This window comes from Bos taurus, chromosome 11 (genome assembly GCF_002263795.3).
Source record: "Bos taurus isolate L1 Dominette 01449 registration number 42190680 breed Hereford chromosome 11, ARS-UCD2.0, whole genome shotgun sequence".
Classification (NCBI taxonomy): Eukaryota; Metazoa; Chordata; class Mammalia; order Artiodactyla; family Bovidae; genus Bos; species Bos taurus.
The window spans coordinates 14,960,706-14,979,639 of record NC_037338.1 but is presented as its reverse complement, the minus strand read 5'-3'; the positions used below and the strand labels follow the sequence as shown (position 1 = coordinate 14,979,639).

At 40.7% G+C, this 18,934-nt stretch overlaps 1 protein-coding gene and 1 non-coding gene across 10 annotated transcripts in view; both read right to left on the bottom strand.

Moving 5' to 3' along the window:
- The window catches only part of BIRC6 (baculoviral IAP repeat containing 6), a 213,632-nt gene extending 195,133 nt beyond the window's left edge, over positions 1-18,499 (bottom strand). For 8 of the 9 annotated variants that reach the window (XR_003037059.2, XM_024998841.2, XM_024998843.2 and 5 more), the window contains exon 1: positions 18,156-18,499. Coding sequence is in view for 8 of the 9 variants with exons in the window: in XM_024998841.2 (XP_024854609.1) it covers positions 18,156-18,480 (325 nt within the window). In the remaining variant the exon portion in view is untranslated. 9 annotated transcript variants of the gene reach the window in all.
- Positions 18,284-18,345, bottom strand: MIR11972 (microRNA mir-11972). The gene has a single exon (NR_162235.1). It is a non-coding gene; the product is annotated as a microRNA mir-11972 (primary transcript).
- Positions 18,500-18,934: the final 435 nt, after the last annotated feature.

The following is an 18,934-nucleotide window of genomic DNA, read 5'->3' as shown; positions in this document are numbered from 1 at the left end:
ATATCAAAATAAGGCATCTGACGCTAAAACAGTGATTAGAGTAAAACTTATAGGACTTGAATGTTTGTATTGGGGTGGGGAAAAAGGCCTTAAATCAATAACCTTAGCTTCTACTTAAAAAAACCAGAACAAATCCCAAATAAATCCAAAGCAAGGAAAAGGTAAGAAATAATAAAGGTTAATAGTGGAAATCAATGCAAAAGTAAAACTAGAAAAACAATAATGAAAAATCAATATAAGCAAAAATGAGTTCTTTGAAAAGATTGATGAAATTGATAAAGCTCTAGCAAGAGTGGCAAAGAATAAAAGAAGATATAAATTACCAACCACACAACCAAATGAAAGAGGAGCTAGCCTACAGATCCTGCAGACATCAAATGATAAATAATACTATGAACAACTCTATGCACATAAATGTGACAAATTGTGTTGTCACAATATTTAAATTTGACACTTGAAATGTTAAAAAGATAACTGAGGAATAATATAAACAGATCAATATGCATAAGTTAGAAAATAAAGGTGAAATTCCATAAAAACCACAAACTACCAAATTATTCAAAATGAAACAGGTAATCTGAATTAAGGAAAGTAAATTCCTAGTTTAAAACTTTTCAAAGAAATCTCCAGGCTTACCTGATTTCACTGGGGAATTTAAGAAGTAACACCAATTCTACAAAATCTTTTTCAGGAAACAGAAAAAGAGGAACACTTCCAAACTCCTTTTAAGAAGCCTAAATTAACCTGATATCAAAAACTAGAAAAAGGTCAAAAAAAGAAACTACATACCATTATCCCTCATGGAGATTGTGCAAAAATCCTCAACAAAATAAAAGCAAATGGAGTTTAGCAATACACCAGGACCAAACAGGGTTTTCCCAGGAATGCAAAACTGGTTCAGTATTCAAAAATCAATCAATGTAAGCTACCACGATAACTTCTTAAAGAAGAAAAACCACAGTTAAGTCAGTAGATACATCTGGCAAAATACAACATATTTCCATGATTTAAAAAAAAAAAGCCCTCAGCAAGTTAAAAGGGAATTTCCTCAATCTGATAAAGGACAGCTACAGAGTCTACCACTATGAAACACTTAATGCTAAGACCGAAGGCTTTCCCCTAAGATCAGGAATAGGACAAGAATATTACGCTCTCAACAGTTCTATCGAATATCTTAATGGAGGATCTAGCCACTGCAATAAGATATGAGGAGCCAGACACATTAGGAAGAAATCAAACAGCCCCTATTCACTGATAACATGATTATGTATGCAGAAAATCCCAAAGAATCTAAAAAAAAACAAACAAGGACTTCCCTGGTGGTACAGTGGATAGGAAGTTGCCTGCCAATGCAGGGGATCCTGCTCTGTGAAGATTTCACATGCCGCAGAGCAACTAAAGCCCGTAAGCCTAGGGCCTGTGCTCCACAACAAGAGGAACCATCACAATGAGATGCCTGTGCACCGCAACGAACAGCCCTGCTCACTGCAACTAGAGAAAGGTGGCATGCAGCAATAAAGACCACTCCAGTCCTCTTGCCTGGAAAATCCCATGGACAGAGGAGCCTGGTAGGCTGCAGTCCATGGGGTCGCTAAGAGTCGGACACGACTAAGCAACTTCACTTTCACTTTTCACTTTCATGCACTGGAGAAGGAAATGGCAACCCACTCCAGTACTCTTGCCTGGAAAATCCCATGGACGGAAGAGCCTGGAAGGCTGCAGTTCATGGGGTCGCTGAGGGTCGGACACGACTTAGCAACTTCACTTTCACTTTTCACTTTCATGCATTGGAAAAGGAAATGGCAACCCACTCCAGTGTTCTTGCCTGGAGAATCCCAGGGACGGGAGAGCTTGGTGGGCTGCCATCTATGGGGTCGCAAAGAGTCGGACACGACTGAAGCGACTTAGCAGCAGCAGCAGCACAGCCATAAATAAATAAATTTTAAAAAATAAAATAAATAAAAATCAAAACAAAAACTACAAGAACTAGAAGGTTTAGCAAGGCTACACTGAACAAATACATGAAAATCAATCAATTTTATATCTACTAGCAATGATCAATCTGAAAACAAAATTTACCCCAAAAACTAACAGTTAGTTTACAAGAGCTCTAAAAACATAAAATACTTAATATATATATATCAAACAAAAGGTAAACAGAATATGTATGCTGACAAGTACAAGTGATCAGTGAAAGAAATCAAAAAAGATCTAAATAAAACGATGGTCATAGACTACAAGAATCAACATAGCAAAGACATGAACAGTTTCCAAACTGCTCTATAGATTTAACGCAACTTCAATCAAAATCCCAGCAGGAATTCCATGTTGCGTGGCAGCCTGGATGGGAGGGAGTTTGGGGGAGAATGGATGCATGTGTCTGGATGGCTGGGTCCTTTGCTATCCACCTGAGTCCAACGGTCACAACACTGTTAAACAGCTGTACTCCAATCCAAAATAAAGTTAAAAAAACCCAACAGCATTTTTGAGATATAGATAAACTGAATCCCAAATAATCTGCAAAGGCAAAGGAACTGGAATAGCCAGAATAATTTCGATACAGAATAAAGTTGGACAAATCACATTATATGACTTTAAGACCTGCTATAAAATTTACAGTACCTCAAGAATGTGTGCTACAGGCAAAGAGATAACATATTACATCTATGTAACAGAATCCAGAGATAGGCCTGTATAAACATGACCAGTTGATTTTTTTTTAATGTTTCTCAAGTTGTAAATTTATACATTACATGAAACTTGCCATTTAACCATTAAGTGTACAGTTCAGTGGCATTAAGTGCATTCATAGTGTCTTTCGACTATTACCACTATCCATCCACAGACCTCTTTTTATCTTGCGAAACCGCAACTTTATAATCACTGACACTAAATCTTCACTTCTGTCCCCACAGCACCTGACAGTCACTACTCTTTCTTCACTGACCATAACATCTTCCAGGTTCATCCATGTTGCACTATGTGTCAGAATTTCCTCCCTTCTCAAGGCTAATATTTCATTATATACACACACCATGTTTTGTTTATACATTCATCCACTGATGGACACTTGGGTGGCTTCTACTTTCTGTCCAGCTGGGAATAATGTCACTGTGAACATAGCATACAAATACTTCTTCAAGATTCTGCTTTTAACTCTTTATACCCAATATTTAAGTGGAATTGTGAGTTTATACAATAATTTTTAATTATCTGAATAACTGTATTACTCAAAATGTGGAAATGTGAGTTCATAAGGTAATTTTAAATTATATGTAGGACTGCATACTGTTTTCTTCAGTGGCTGCGCCATTTTATATTCCCACCAACACAGCAAAAAGGTTCCAATCTCTCTACATCCTTGCCAACACTTACTCTGCTTTTTCGAAAATAACCATCCTAATGGGTGTGAAGTGATACCTCATTATGGTTTTGATCTGCATTTCCCTAATGATTAATTATGCTGAGCATCTTTTCATGTGTTTGTTGGTCATCTGTTTATCTTCTCTGGAGAAATGTCTATTTAAATCCTTTGCTCATTCTCTAACTGGGCTATTTGTTTTTTGCTGTTTTTTGAGTTGTTGTTTTCTATAATTGTCTAAATATTTCTGGCTATATCTCTGGATATGTGACTTGCAAATATTTTCTCCCTTTCTGGGTTCTGCCTTTTGACTCTGTTGATAGTGTCCTTCAATGTACAAAAGGTTTTCATTTTGATGAAATCCTATTTGTCTATTTATTCACTGGATGCCTGTGCCTTTGGTGTCATATCCAAGAACTCACTGCCAAATCCAACATCGTGAAGCTTTTCCACTTTGTTTTCTTCTAAGAGCTTAATAGTCGTGGCTCTTACGTTTAAATCTTTGATCCATTTTGAGTTAATTTTTGTATGTGGTGTTTTGAAAATGTTTGTCTGTGGTGTAATATGGTTGTATAAGGGTAGAACTTCATTCTTTTGCATGTGGATATCCAGTTTTCTCAGCACTATTTTTTGAAGAGAATGGTCTTGACCTCCATTCCAATAATTATTTGACCACTTATATAAGGGGTACTTCTGTACTCATTATTCTAAACCAGAACCACACTGTTTTGATTACTATAGCACCATAGTAAAAAATTTTGAAATCAGGAAGTGTAAGTCCTCCAGCATTTATTTTTCCAATAACACTAGCTGTTTGGGGTCCCTCGAGATTCCATACAAATTTTAGAATGGATTTTTCTATTTCTGCAAAAGTAGTGACTGGGATTTTGATAAGGATTGCAATCAATCTGTAAATAGCTTTGGGTAGTGTTGACTTTGTAACAATACCAAGTGCTCGCAAGGATGCAGAGCAAGTATAATTCATAAATGTCTAATGGCGATGCATAATGGTACAGCCATACTAGTTTGACGGTTTCTTATGAAGTTAAACATACACTCACCAAATGGCCATGCAATCCCACTTCTACATATTTACCCTGGAGACATAAAACCTTCATTCACACAAAAATCTGTACTTAGATGTTTATAATAGTTCTTTTCATAATTACCAAAAGCATGTCCTCCCAAGAGTAACTGACTAAATATGGCGATACATTCATATGATGAAATACTTAGCGATGAAAAGGAATGACCTACAGATAGACACATGCAACAACTTGACTTTCAAAGACATTATGCTATGCACAACAAGTCAGTATCAAAAAGTTACGTACTAAAGGGTTCCATTTCCATGACATTCTAGAAAAGACAAAACAGCAGAGAGAACAGATCAGTGATTGCCAAAGGTTCAGGGGTGGGGAGGAGGCTGACTACAAAGGGATACCAAAAGAGATATCACAGAGAACTCTTTCAGGGATTGACACTGCTCTGTATCCTGACTGTGGTGATGGTTACATGAATCCATGCATGTATTACTAGTACACACACACAAAAGTCCATTTACTATAATCATTAGTCAAAATTTATTTTTAAATTATACAATAAAAACACAGGAAAATACAATTTTAACAAAGTAAAGGCGGGAAATAGTTCGTAACGTATCTTACTATAAAAATACATCAAATAATAGAAAAAGGCAAAAAGAACTTGCTGCACACCAAAATGCTAAGACTAGCCATCTCTAAGTAATGAAATCATAGAGGGGCTTCTCTTTCCCCAGGTAGCTCAGTGGTAAAGAATCCACCTGCCAATGCAGGAGACATGGGTTTGATCCCTGAGTTGGGAAGATGCCCTGGAGAAGGGAATGGTAACCCACTGCAGTATTCTTGCCTCGGAAATCCCATGAAGAGAGGAGCCTGGCAGACTACAGTCCACGGGGTCGCAAAAGAAATCAGACACAACTTAGTGACTAAACAACATCTGATGGCCTATAAGGTAAGTCATTTTTAAAATGGAAATTTTTAAAGGAAGGAAATTGTGGGGTTTTTTAGTTATCTTAACACCCACATTAAGAAACAGTCAACTCTTTATCAATGCACTAATCATGTATATCTTCAAAACCTGGAAAAGTATTATCAGAAATATATTATCTTTGCCAACTGAAACTACACATTGCAGAAGTCCATATCCACTGAGATATCATCAGAGTTCAATGCTTAAAACAGTTTATACCATAACACAAAAACATAATTCAAAGTCAATAAAAAAGGGTACAAAATTAACGTTTTTTGTTGCTATTTAGTCACTAAGTCATATCTGACTTTTTTGCAAGCCCATGGACTGTAGCTCACCAGATGTCTCATCCATGGAATTCTCCAGGCAAGAATACTGGAGTGGGTGCCATTCCTTCTCCAGGGACCTTCCCAACCCAGAGATCAAACCCGCGTCTCCTGCACTGGCAGGCGGATTCTTTACCACTGAGCCACCAAGGAACCCCAAAATTAAAGTTCAGCTCTTATAAAGCTTTTAAAGTATTATTAAAGTTACTGAAAATAAAATCATTTAACGAAAGTTACTAATACACTGTATTATTGAAAGTTAAAATGAGTATTCCTATAAGAGAACTTGGTGCAAAGAAAATCTGGGAAAGTTCGGTGACTAGGCCATAAGGAAAAGTAGCAAATGGATAAAATACAAAGCAGGGATAGTATTTTTCCAGGCAGGAAAATCAACATCTACCTAAACATGGAAGAGGTTCTCTGAAAGATACAGAATTTAAGGTTCCAATTCTCTCCCACTTATTTTAAATAATCTTAAGTTACCTGACATCAACTGAGAAAGTTTGGAGAACATAATCACCACTGAAAACTTTCCATAGATAGGACTCAATCATTAAGGACTTACTACTACTCCCTGCAAGAAACTGTGGGGCCCTTTTCATATGTTTCATTCAATTAACTGTGACAAACTGAACAATATATATGAAAATTTGTCACAGTTAAATCTCTCAACCAGTCTTCAATATATAGATTACATTCTTCCTTCAGGATTTTGACCTGGCTATAATTAAGTAAAGTCTGGGGACTAATTTCCCTATCTGATATTGCATAAAAATCCTTATCATCTGTATATAAATTCCAGTTGCTACAGAAAGTTGCCCATGTGAGAAGTAACTCAGCTACAAATCAATATAATTCTACAATTGGAACATGTACCCTTGTGAATTTCTATTTGGAGCTCATATTTGAAATTATTTTGTTTAACAGAGATGGCACCTTTCTCTGAGACTAGTAATCACACCAGTCTCATCACTCCTCATTGAATCTACATTTTAAATCAGTGCAAGTGAAATTCCATCCAAATATGATGAAAATCCATCCAGCTGTTTCCCCATACTACAGTAACAAGCCAACAGAAACTTCCCCTGGATACCTGCCTTGCTGCTCTCTCACATCATTAGGATCTGCTCAAGGGCCTTCTCAGAGAGACTCCCCCCCAGACCACACAGTACAAATTTACCCACCACCATCTCGTATCAGTTTTGATTTCTTATAGTGTCTACCATCACCTGCATGTATGTGTAATATACCTCTTTTCACTAAACCAGAGCTCTAGGAAAGGATTTTGTTGATAAACAATAAGTTTTTGACACACAGTCAATGTTTTTGAATAAATGAATCATTTTTCATAGTTTTGAAGAACTTTTTAACGTATTAAAACTAAGCTCTAGGGCTTCCCTGCTGGCTCAGTGGTAAGGAATCCACCTGCCAATGCCGGAGACACAAGTTCAATCCCTGGTCCCACAAGATCCCACATAGCAACTAAGCCTGTGCACCACAACTACTGAGCCCGGGAGCCCCAACTACTGAGCCAAGTGTCACAGCCACTGAAGCCTGCATTCCCTGGAGCCCACGCTCTACGAGAAGCCACCGCAATGAGAAGACCGCATACCACAACTAGAGTAGCCTCTGCTCACCACAGCTAGAGAAAAGCCCACTCGACAACAAAGACCCCGCAAAGCCATATAATTTAATAAAAGTATGTATTTTTTAAAACCCACTAAGCTCTAATATGATAAAATGTAACATTCTAGTAGTTAGTTTTTTTCTTAATACAACATAAAACAAAGACATTTTAGGCATGAAACAGCTGATCTGGTAGATAATCCCAGCCATTTCTGCCCTCTACAGCTGCTTTTTCCCCTCTCCTCTCCTCATACTCCCAGTAGTAGGTCCCTGCTGCAGTGGCATTTTGGTGAAAAGTATCATAGCACTTAACTGATTAAAAAAAAAAAAATCAAAAATGCATTACATCAGAAAAGTACAAAAGAAAGCAACAGGAATTTGGCCCTTGGTACCGTTCTGCTTATAAGCGTATTTCACTTATAATTTAATTTACTGTGGGGTAGGTTTTATTAGCAAAGAAACTAACTTGGGAGGTGTTTCTTACCAAAAAAAAAAAAATTAAGCCTAAACAGAATAAATACTATTGAGGCTTCCCTGGTGGCTCAATGGTAAAGAATTCACCTGCCAATGCAGGAGATACAGGTTTGATTCCTGGGTCGGGAAGATACCCTAGAAAAGAAAATGGCAACCCCCTCCAGTATTCTTTGCTGGGAAATCCCATGGACAGAGGAGCCTGGCAGGCTACAGTCATGGGGTCAAAAAAGAGTCAGACACAGTGACTAAACAACAATAGAATACTATTCAATTGAAATAAAATCTCTCATTTATTCCAGGCATATGAAATACATTTGTTCATTTAGGGTTCTATGTGAAGTTAAAACCTCTAAACCTGGCCTGCACATTAAAATCACTGAGAAAGCTTTAAAAATTAAAATAATAAAAATTTAAGTGGCCTTGGGTTCCACTCCAGGTCACTTAAGTTAGAATACTAGAACCCTAGCAGAGTATGTCTTTAAAAACTCTCCTGATGACTCTAAGGAGCAACCAAGGCTGAGAACCACTGCCCTGTACTATCTCCCCAGCCTTCCTTGTCTCTCTTCAACTTCGTAAATCAAAGTAAAAGCATAGAAACAAATCATAAAGATTTGAATTCCTGGTGCCCACAATAAATTTCAAAGAAGACACTTCCATTTGCCCCAATATTGCTATTAATTCCTGTAAAAAGTAAACATAATATTTATCTCCTCTAAAAATACATCCCTGATTTAACATACTCACACTAGACCACAATTATTTCTTCTAGGAGCACTGCCCTTGTCACAAACAATTAACTTTATGTAGCAATTAATTTATCCTTTTTGTCATTTGTACCTCCATTTTCTCCTCTCTATACCCAAAGAGTTTGGCTAACCCTGTTGTATCCCTCACATATGAAGTTCAACCTACAAAGAATGTCTACATTCATTATCATATCACATAATAATGTAGCCTGGGCAAGAATTACTAGCCCATTTTAGAGATGGTAACCCAGCAAGTGTCTTGCCAAATGACCTTTTGCCTGAGACTCTGAGCAGTGCACTGCACGTATCAGAGAGGCACTTCCCACCCGCCTTCCCACTATTTTTATATACTCCTTTACAGTGTGGGCTTCCCTGGTGGCTCAGACAGTAAAGCGTCTGCCTGCAATGTGGGAGACCCTGTTTCAATCCTTGGGTCGGGAGGATTCCCCTGGACAAGGAAATGGCAACCCACTCCAGTACTCTTGCCTGGAAATCCCATGGACACAGGATCCTGGTAGGCTACAGTCCATGGAGTCACAAGGAGTCAGACACAACTAAGCGACTTCACTTTCACTTTTTTTTTTTCCACTTTACAGAAATCTATTGTTGTCTACATTCTATCTATTGTTATAGAGAACATTCCTAAGGATAGATTTCCAAATGTTCAACAACTTACATATGGTTATAACTACAGATTTCCAGTTAAACAAGGACATAATACATACAATTTACTTCTGCTTCCTCCTATAATCCTACTGCAAAGACAGGAAATAATTAAAGAGGGCATTAAACAAGCCCACAAAGACAAAAAGACCAAGGAGATAATAACAACAAAATTTCTGAAGCTGGAGTACAGGCAGAAGACTGTTAATTGATTTGTTTCCCTATTAAAAAAAAACTTCAAGGCTAAGCCAGCAATGAGGAAAGCTCAAAGTATGTGTGTTGTAGTATTTTTCAAATTACACAGATAATAAGACATCTACAATAAAAACTACTTAAAAGTAGCAGCTTTTTGCTGTATTTTCTCAATTAATGCTAAAAGCATACCTATCGTAATAGGGCCCTACATTTTTTACCATAAACTGGGAGTTCTTGTACATAAGAGTATGCAGCCATAGCTCCCATAGAACCAAGTCCAAGATCCTCAGTCTCTCCCATCACTCCCTTCCTCATGCTTTGCACTGTAATACTAAACTGCTTATAACAAATATTACCTGCTTCATGCACCTACTTGTGCTCATGCTACTTCCTCTACCTAGCCAACTTCATTTCTTTCAAGTCTCAGCTGAGCTGTCACCCCTTCTAGACAGCTTTCCAAAACTGGGGAAAGAGTGGATTTAAAATTCATCTTATTATCCCCATACGGCAAACACTTGTTGAAATGAATGATGCAATTAAAAACACCAATACAAAAGGTAGCATTTATTGAGTGTTTATGGTGGATCAAATAATATCTACATGTATCAATTTACTTAACATCTTTCCAAGAACCAAATGAGTTGGGTACTAATTATTAAGAGCAGAGGGAGTTAAGCATCTTGCTTTGGGACACAGCTAATAAGTGATGAATCACAGACTGAAACTCAATCTGGCTCCGGAGCCAATATACTTAACCATAGACTAGGCTTTCTCTATAAATGGCAATGCCTTCCAAACCTGTATTCCCAAATCTTCACACTTCATTTATTTCCAAACCTTCAAGTTGAATTTCCAAATGGCTCCTGGCCATCTCTTCCGGGATGTCCTTCAAGAACCTCAAAATTAACGTAACTGAAATCACTATGTCCCCCTTGCTCCTCAGCATATGCCAACAAAAGCTACTCACCATACCTTCTTGTACTGCTATTCAGGTTAATTCATTCACCCAGTCACCCAAAGTAGAAACCTAAGTCTGAGTAATTGCCACCTTGTCAATTCCCCTCATCCCTAAATTCGTCGAATTATATTGTTTCCACCTCTCAAACTAACTTACATGCAGCTCTCGCCACTTTTCACACCTGAGCATTAGCTTGGAATCTTTCTTCAAAAAAATCTGATTGTGTCTTAACCTATAAAAGCTGCCTACCATTGACATCAAGTCCAAAGTTCTTAGCAAAACGTATTATGATCTTGTCTTTCCCAATCTCTCAGCTTCAACTCTAACCATCCAACCCCAACTCCTCTTCCCCTCAAAACTTCCCTGAATTTAATATGCTTTTAAAGACCTAATTGTCTCTGTATAAACAAGTACCCTAGCCTAGGATATCCCTCCCACTATCTCATCTTCCCAAACTGATCATAAAGGCAACATCCTTTGAGAAGCCTTCTCTATTCCCCTCAGATTGAACAAACTCCCTTCTCTAAACTCACATAATCTGCATATCTATATTTTATTAAGAGTACTTACGCTAAAATGGCTTACCTGAAAGTATCACCAAGCATGTATTCAAAAGTAAAAAGGCTGCCTTACTTTGTGCCCCCATGCCTACCACATGTTCAACAATGTATGAAATCACCAGCCTCTTTTAACAATTTCAAGTCCAAAATGAATTAACTTACATAATTTATTTCTCTTGTAATATAAAATCATTACTCTATATTAATATTTATCTCTCTCAGATTTCACTGGTCCCATTTCCACATATGTGAAAAACTGAAAGAAAAAAATACTTCAATTTCAACAGAATCCCTGTAGTAAAAACATCTACTACATCAGCAAACTTTCAAATGGCCACTGCTACAAGAACATTTACAGAGCACATACTATATACCCTGGATGAGGAAATGACAACCCACTCCAGTATTCTTGCCTAGAAAATCCCATGGACTAGGCTGGCAGGCTACTACAGTTCACAGGGTCAAAAAGAGTCAGACTCGACTTAATGAGTGAGCACTATGTATCTGTTCTAATGTTTAACATATATTAGCTCACTTCAATTCTCACAACTATCTTATGAGGTAGATAACATTGTAATGCTCACTTTATTGATGCACTTCAAGATCAAACAGTACCAAGACTAAAGCTCAAACTATTTAGCTCCAGAAATTGATCTCTTACACTGCCTCTGATTAATAAGTCTAAAACTACTAAAACAAAGACTACAATAAATTCTTTCTTAGAGCAAAACCATCTTTGCACGTTGAACAGTTAGGAAAATGTGGGAGGCAAATGTAAAAATTTGGGTAAATATAGAGGATGTTGAAAACACAGAAAAATCTTTTTTAAGACTATTAATTCATGGGACTTCCCTGGCGATCCAGTGGTTAAGACTCAGCGCTTCCAATGCAGAGAGTGTGGGTTTGATCCCTGGGCAAGGAACTAAGATCCCACAAGCCATGCATTGAGGCAAAAAACACAAACAAACAAACAAAGCAAACAAACATGAATATTAATTCACTCTAATTATAGAAAATGTTTTGCTAATAAAACACCAAATCTTTGACATATGTCATCATGTAGTATTACTAAAGTCAGTCAACTGAAACAGAGACAAGTACACAGTCATAGCCCACAAAGATATTTGCTGAATTAAATTTTTATACAGAACTCAGACGGGCTTCCCAGATGACGCTACTATAAAGAGCCCACATACCAATGCAGGAGACTTAAGAGACCAGAGTTTGTTCCTGGGTCAGGAAGATCCCCTGGAGGAGGGCATGGCAACCCACTCCAGTATTCTTGCCTGGAGAGTCCCACGGACAGAGAAGCCTGGTGGGCTACAGTCCATGGGGTCGCAAAGAGTCAGACATGACTGAAGCGACTTAACATGCAAGGAACTCAGATGCATCTAGAAGACAACTATCTTGTAGGGCTGTTGCAGTCCCAACTCTATAACATGTTTATAACCAAGACTAGGAAGGCTTCATGTACCCAAATTAATCAGGAAATAGGAAATGATTTGTATCATTTACAATTTCCAAAAACTGAGATCTACAGGAAGATGCTGCATTTCAACCAAATTCAGTTCAGTTCAGTCGCTCAGTCGTGTCCGACTTTTTGCAACCCCATGAATCGCAGCAAGCCAGGCCTCCCTGTCCATCACCAACTCCCAGAGTTCACTCAGACTCACGTCCATCGAGTCAGTGATGCCATCCAGCCATCTCATCCTTTGTCGTCCCCTTCTCCTCCTGCCCCCAATCCCTCCCAGCATCAGAGTCTTTTCCAATGAGTCAACTCTTCACATGAGGTGGCCAAAGTACTGGAGTTTCAGCTTTAGCATCATTCCTTCCAAAGAAATCCCAGGGCTGATCTCCTTCAGAATGGACTGGTTGGATCTCCTTGCAGTCCAAGGGACTCTCAAGAGTCTTCTCCAACACCACAGTTCAAAAGCATCAATTCTTCAGCACTCAGCCTTCTTCACAGTCCAACTCACGACCACTGGAAAAACCATAGCCTTGACTAGACGGACCTTTGTCGGCAAAGTAATGTCTGTGCTTTTCAATATGCTCTCTAGGTTGGTCATAACTTTTCTTCCAAGGAGTAAGCGTCTTTTAATTTCATGGCTGCAGTCACCATCTGCAGTGACTTTGGAGCCCCCAAAAATAAAGTCTGACACTGTTTCCACTGTTTCTCCATCTATTTCCCATGAACTCATGGGACCGGATGCCATGATCTTCGTTTTCTGAATGTTGAGCTTTAAGCCAACTTTTTCACTCTCCACTTTCACTTTTCATCAACAGGCTTTTCAGTTCCTCTTCACTTTCTGCCATAAGGGTGGTGTCATCTGTATATCTGAGGTTATTGATACTTCTTTAGAGAATTACAAATTAAAACACTGAGATACCATTACACACCTATTAGAAAAGCAGCAATTCAAAACACTAACAATATCAAATGCTGATGAAGATGTAAAGCAACGGGAACTCTTATTTGTTGCTTCTGGAAATGCAAAATGGTACAGCCACTGTAGAAGACAGTTTGATAATTTATTACAAAACTAAACATACTGCTGCCATAGGCTCCAGCAGTCATGGAGGACTTGGTATTTACCCAAATTACCTGAAAACTTTTGCACACACAAATGCCTAGACCCAGGTATTTATAGCAGCTTTATTCATAACTGTCACAAACTGGAAGCAACCAAGATACCCTTCAGTAGGTGAATGGACAAACTGTGGTAAATCCAGACAATGTAATATATTATTCAGTGCTAAAAGGAAATAACCATCAAGCTACAGAAAGACATAAAAGAAACTTAAATTCGTATTATTATGTGAAAGAAGCCATACTGAAAAGGCTACATACTATGTGGAGACAATAAAAAGATCAATAGTTGTCAGAGAGTAGGAGAGAGGGGTGAATAGGCAGAGTAAGGGTTTTTTAATGAGACTGTATTCCCCAATATGTCATATATAGTCAGAACCCATGGAATGTACAGGGTGAACACGAATATAAACTATGCACTTTAGGTGATAATGATGCATTAATGCAGGTTCACTGACGGTAACAAACACACCAGTGTGGTCTCAGATGTTGACAATGAAGGGAATAGAGGCATGAGTAATATGGGAACTCTGTACTTTCTGCTCAGTTTTACTATGAACCTGAAATGATTCTTTAAAAGAAAAAATCTACTTATGAAAGAAAGGAAAAAAACCCAAAGCCAAAGAAAGTGTTTACTGAGCAGTTAAAAAGAAGCATCCATTTAACAAACTCATTAGTATACATACAGCAAATCAAAAATATTTATTTAAATATTGTACTAGGCGTCCTGTGGAGGAGATATAAACAAGTAGACAGGCTCCTTCCCACAAGGAGTTTGAAATATAGTTAAACAGACATCATATATTCACACACAACTAAATAAAACGAAATTTAAATAGTTCAAAACAGGAAACATATCACAAACAGCTAAGTTGTCAAATTACTAAAATAGGCATTAATAGGACGATGTGCTTAGGGGTTCGGTGGCTTACTTCGGGCAAAAAGAATTAGTAAGTTACAGATATGCTCTAGGTCCTGAAACAGGGGTAAGATTCATCTAATTTTCTGGAGAGAATTGGTGAATTCCAAGAAGGAGTAAAATTACTGCAGTTGGGAAGAAAAATTAAATGAACCAGTTTCACAGAACAAAGTGGTGAGACAAGACTAGAAAGACAGGTAAAAGCCAGATCATGGAGGTAACTGAAAGTCACATTCATAAACCTTAACCCTGGGTTGGGAAGAACCCCTGGAGAAGGAAATGGCCACCCACTTCCGTATTCTTGCCTGGAGAATTCCATGGACGGAGGGGTCTGGTGGGCTACGGTCCATGGGGTCGCAAAGAGTCAGACACAACTGAGCAACTAACACACTTGTGAAAACACTAACACGGAGCAAATACTTGCCTAAGTATATACTGATGACCCTTAGTCTAATGAAAAATGTATTTATAAATATTTTATGTGAGAGACACATAGTTTGAAGATATACAGTAGTCAACAGTGGTAGTTAAAAATTCACCATCACTGAAACTGGAGCCTATTATACAGAGAGAAGTCAGTCAGAAAGAAAAACACCAATACAGTATATCAACGCATATATATGGAATTTAGAAAGATGGTAACGATGGCCCTATATGCGAGACAGCAGAAGAGACACAAGATGTAAAGAACAGACTTTTGGACTCGGTGGGAGAAGGCAAGGGTGGGATGATTTGAGAGAATAGCACTGAAACATATATATTATCATACGTGAAACAGATCGCCAGTCCAGGTTCGATGCAAGAGACAGGGTGCTCAGGGCTGGTGCACTGGGATGGCCCTGAGGGACGGGATGGGGAGGGGGGTGGGAGGGGGGTTCAGGTCGGAGAACACGTGTACACCCATGGCTGATTCACGTTGATGTATGCCAAAAATCACCACAATACTGTAAAGTAATTAGCCTCCAATTAAAATTAATTAAAAAATACAATAAAAAGTTCACCATCATTGCCATACAAGTGAATACATATACATACAAGTCCTGCTCATTTTTCGATTTCCAATCTACACCAATAGGCTACCCATAACCCCATAAACTGAACCCATCCATAAGACTACACTGTCACCCAATAAAGCTCTATATGGTTACATCACTCCATATCCCCTTACCCAAAGATGTCTTTCCTCTGGGGGTAGAAAAGTAGGTGGCTCACTGCCCAAGAACTGGAAAGATGGGTCATGTTAGGACCATGGTTACTAATGGCACCTTCTCCCCATTCTACTGACAGAACTGTCACCCTCTATTCACCAATAAAAGCAAACCTACCAAGTACTTGCATGTTCAAGGCAAAACATAAAATCCCTCATTCCTTGGCCAATCATCTGAAGACATGACACATACAGGACCCTATACGACTTCTGATCATTATTATTAATCAACCGCGTTTCTCATATATGAAAACATTTCTGAATTTTTCCATTGTTACTTTTAAACCTGCTTTATAATCCTTGTTTTGCCATAAACTCTTCTACATAATTCTAATCACATACTACTCAATTCTCAATGCACGTCCATCCACTACTGTATCCATTTCCATACTTCCCAATTAAATGTTCCAACCTACCTCAACTAAGTTATCTCAAATCAGTGCTGTTCAGTTCTGTTCAGTTCAGTCGCTCAGTCGTATCTGACTCTTTGCAACCCCATGAACTGCAATCAGTGCTGTAGTTTATGTATTTACCTTTATACTTTTATTATGTACCCAAAGCCCTCCCCTTTAGCAATCTACCATGTGAGTGACTGTTTTCTTCCCTTTTCATGAACAGGCACATTCATTTACATCCAATTTCCCCAATCATTTATAACTAACTCTGGCACATATAACCTTTCTGAAACACAGCCTCCAGACACAAAAACACCCCTTAAAGAGTCCTCTTTCTATTGAAAACATTTTAAGACTTTTGTTAATAAGATTTTTTATAGAAATAGAAATACATACACTGTGATACTACTTATTAAAAGTTTAAAATCATGAAAGACACCAATAGATACTGTTTAAACATAAAGGTATATACTAAAATACATAAAGACATGTATAAAGAGAGAACAGGAAGAATGCAATCCAGAAGGGACACAGAAAACTTCAACACTGTTTGTAATGTTTTTTTGAGTCTGGAATACATGGTTGTCTGTCACAATTGTTCTTGATACCTTTTCAGATGTGAAATATATTTAAGTGAGTTTAAGAAGAAAGAAATCCAACTATTAATGAGAAGTACCCTCCCATACAGAGAGACAAGCTGTTATGCCCAAGTTGCAGCGAATGCTCATTGCTACATCTGGGACACCACATTTGTACTTTGCCTAAGCCAAGAAAAGAAAAATCACAAGGCTACAATACAAACTTTCTCTTGGGTATATTTTAGATGTGTTTCAGATTTATTTTCTATAGCTATCCAAATCCATTTCTTTCACAAAGCTCACATCAACAAAAATTAAATCCTTTAACTCTGTATCCCTAAATTGCCATTTACTCTTAAATGCCTAACAGTAAATCAGAATAACCACCTTACTTGGCTCTGTTAGAATACAAGTGAATAGGTAAAACCACGTAACTACTTCCACTTGGCTAAATGCGGACAGTTATGTACATTACACTCTGTGCAGGAGTCTAACTCGAATACTAACTTTTCAGTCTCGATTTGTAACATCTAAATTAAGCCACTCATCATTCAACCGCAAATGAAATGTCAATTCACCCAAACTTAACCTTGCCAGGACAACTCCAAAACACTCTACTACAGCCCATCGAGCGTTCACCTCTCTCATACTCAAAGTCCCGTCCTGGACTAAGGTTTACAACAGCCAGAACTGGTCTCCTCCACCGCTGAGCCTCACACATTTCCCCCTTATCCCAACTCTTGGCTCGCAGTGGTAAAACCAGCAGAGAACGCCGGAAGTTTCACCTCATTATGAACCCAAAGGAATCTACAGCTCATACACCGCAGGTGCTGAGTTTCTCATCCCTGGGGGGTAGAAGGCGGAAGCCCCGAGCCGGGGAACAAGGGCCAGTCTTCCACGGCGTCCGCCCGAGCCCTAAAGCGGTCGACGGAACAGTTCAGGCAGCCGGCCCTCCTACTTCCCTCCCCGCCCCCACTCCAGGCCCACCCAACCCCCACGCTGGGCGCGAAGCCTGCCGTACATCCCAGCACCTGCGGGTCCCAGGAACAGACGCGGATCCTCCTCTCTCCACAAGAGGCGAGGGCTTGGATGCCGGCTCGGACGCTTGCCTCTGGCCACCGGCCTCTCAAGTCCGGACCAACCCTGCAACCCTTTCGCTTTCTAACAGAAACTGTACCGACACCCTCTCCAGGACCTAACCCGGAGCCTGGGCTTCTCCGGTGCCGAGCTCTTAGGCCTCCTCACGTCTCCAAGAGGACCAACCCACACCGGACGCTCAAAGCCCGAAAGGCAACTCCCACCACTCCCCGTCTCGCCCGTCTTTCCTTCCCAGCTGCAGCCGCTGAAATAGCCAACTTCTACGGTCCTCCTCCATCAGCTTCCCGGCCTCCCTTCACAGCCAGGCCTGAGCCCCCAGCCCTGCCTTCCGCCGCTCCCCTCCTCCGGAGGCCGAGCCCCGGGGCTGGGCGGCTTCCTTCCCCGGCATCCCGGGGCCCGGCTCCTCCCGCGGCGGGCCCGGCCCCCGCCCGGCGTTGCCGCACACTCACCGCTGAGCGCCGAGGCCTGCAGGGTGGCCCCTGAGGTGCCGTCGATGACTTTGATGGTCCCGCGACTGGTCACGGCCAGGATGGCGTTCAGCGCCGGGTGGTAGGAGAGGCTGTGCAGCCCGTCGGCGTCGCAGCGCATGCAGCCGTCCCGCAGCACCAGCCACTCGGAGACCCCGGCCGCTCCCGCCCCCGCCGCCGAGGAGCAGCCCGGGCCAGAGGCCGCCGCAGCCGCAGCCGCCATCTTCCGGCCTGCGCTCAGCACAATCACACTGGGAAGCGGCTCAGTGACAGTCCCGGGAGGTGCAGCACCACCACCAGTCACCATCCGGGGCCAGGGGGCAAGCAGCGCGCGTTAGCCGGAAGTGAAGTCAGGCGCCGGCACGCAACTGGGACGTCGGCCGCGCGCCCGGAGGGGCCAAGCTCGGAGGGAGGCTGGCGGGGGAGGGGGAAAGAGAGCGAGAGAGGCGGGACCCGGGATGGGACCGGAGGCGGCCGGCCGGAGCATGCGCGGGAGGGAGAGCGCGTGCCACGCGCTGCTGGCCCAGCCAGCTCTGTGTCCGTAACGTCCCAGTTTTTTTTCCGAGCCCGGGGAGTGGCCGCTGCCTGGACTCCGCCCAGCTCCCCTAATCCGGACCGGGGGGCGGGGGTGGGTGGGTGGAGAGCAGGGGTTTGGGATGTGTATTTCCGCTAGGCGGGGACCCCGGACGGTGTGACTTGGCTGAGACGCCTTGAGGCCCCTTGCTGCGGTTCCACCTCTGCCTGGACGGTTCCCAGCACGC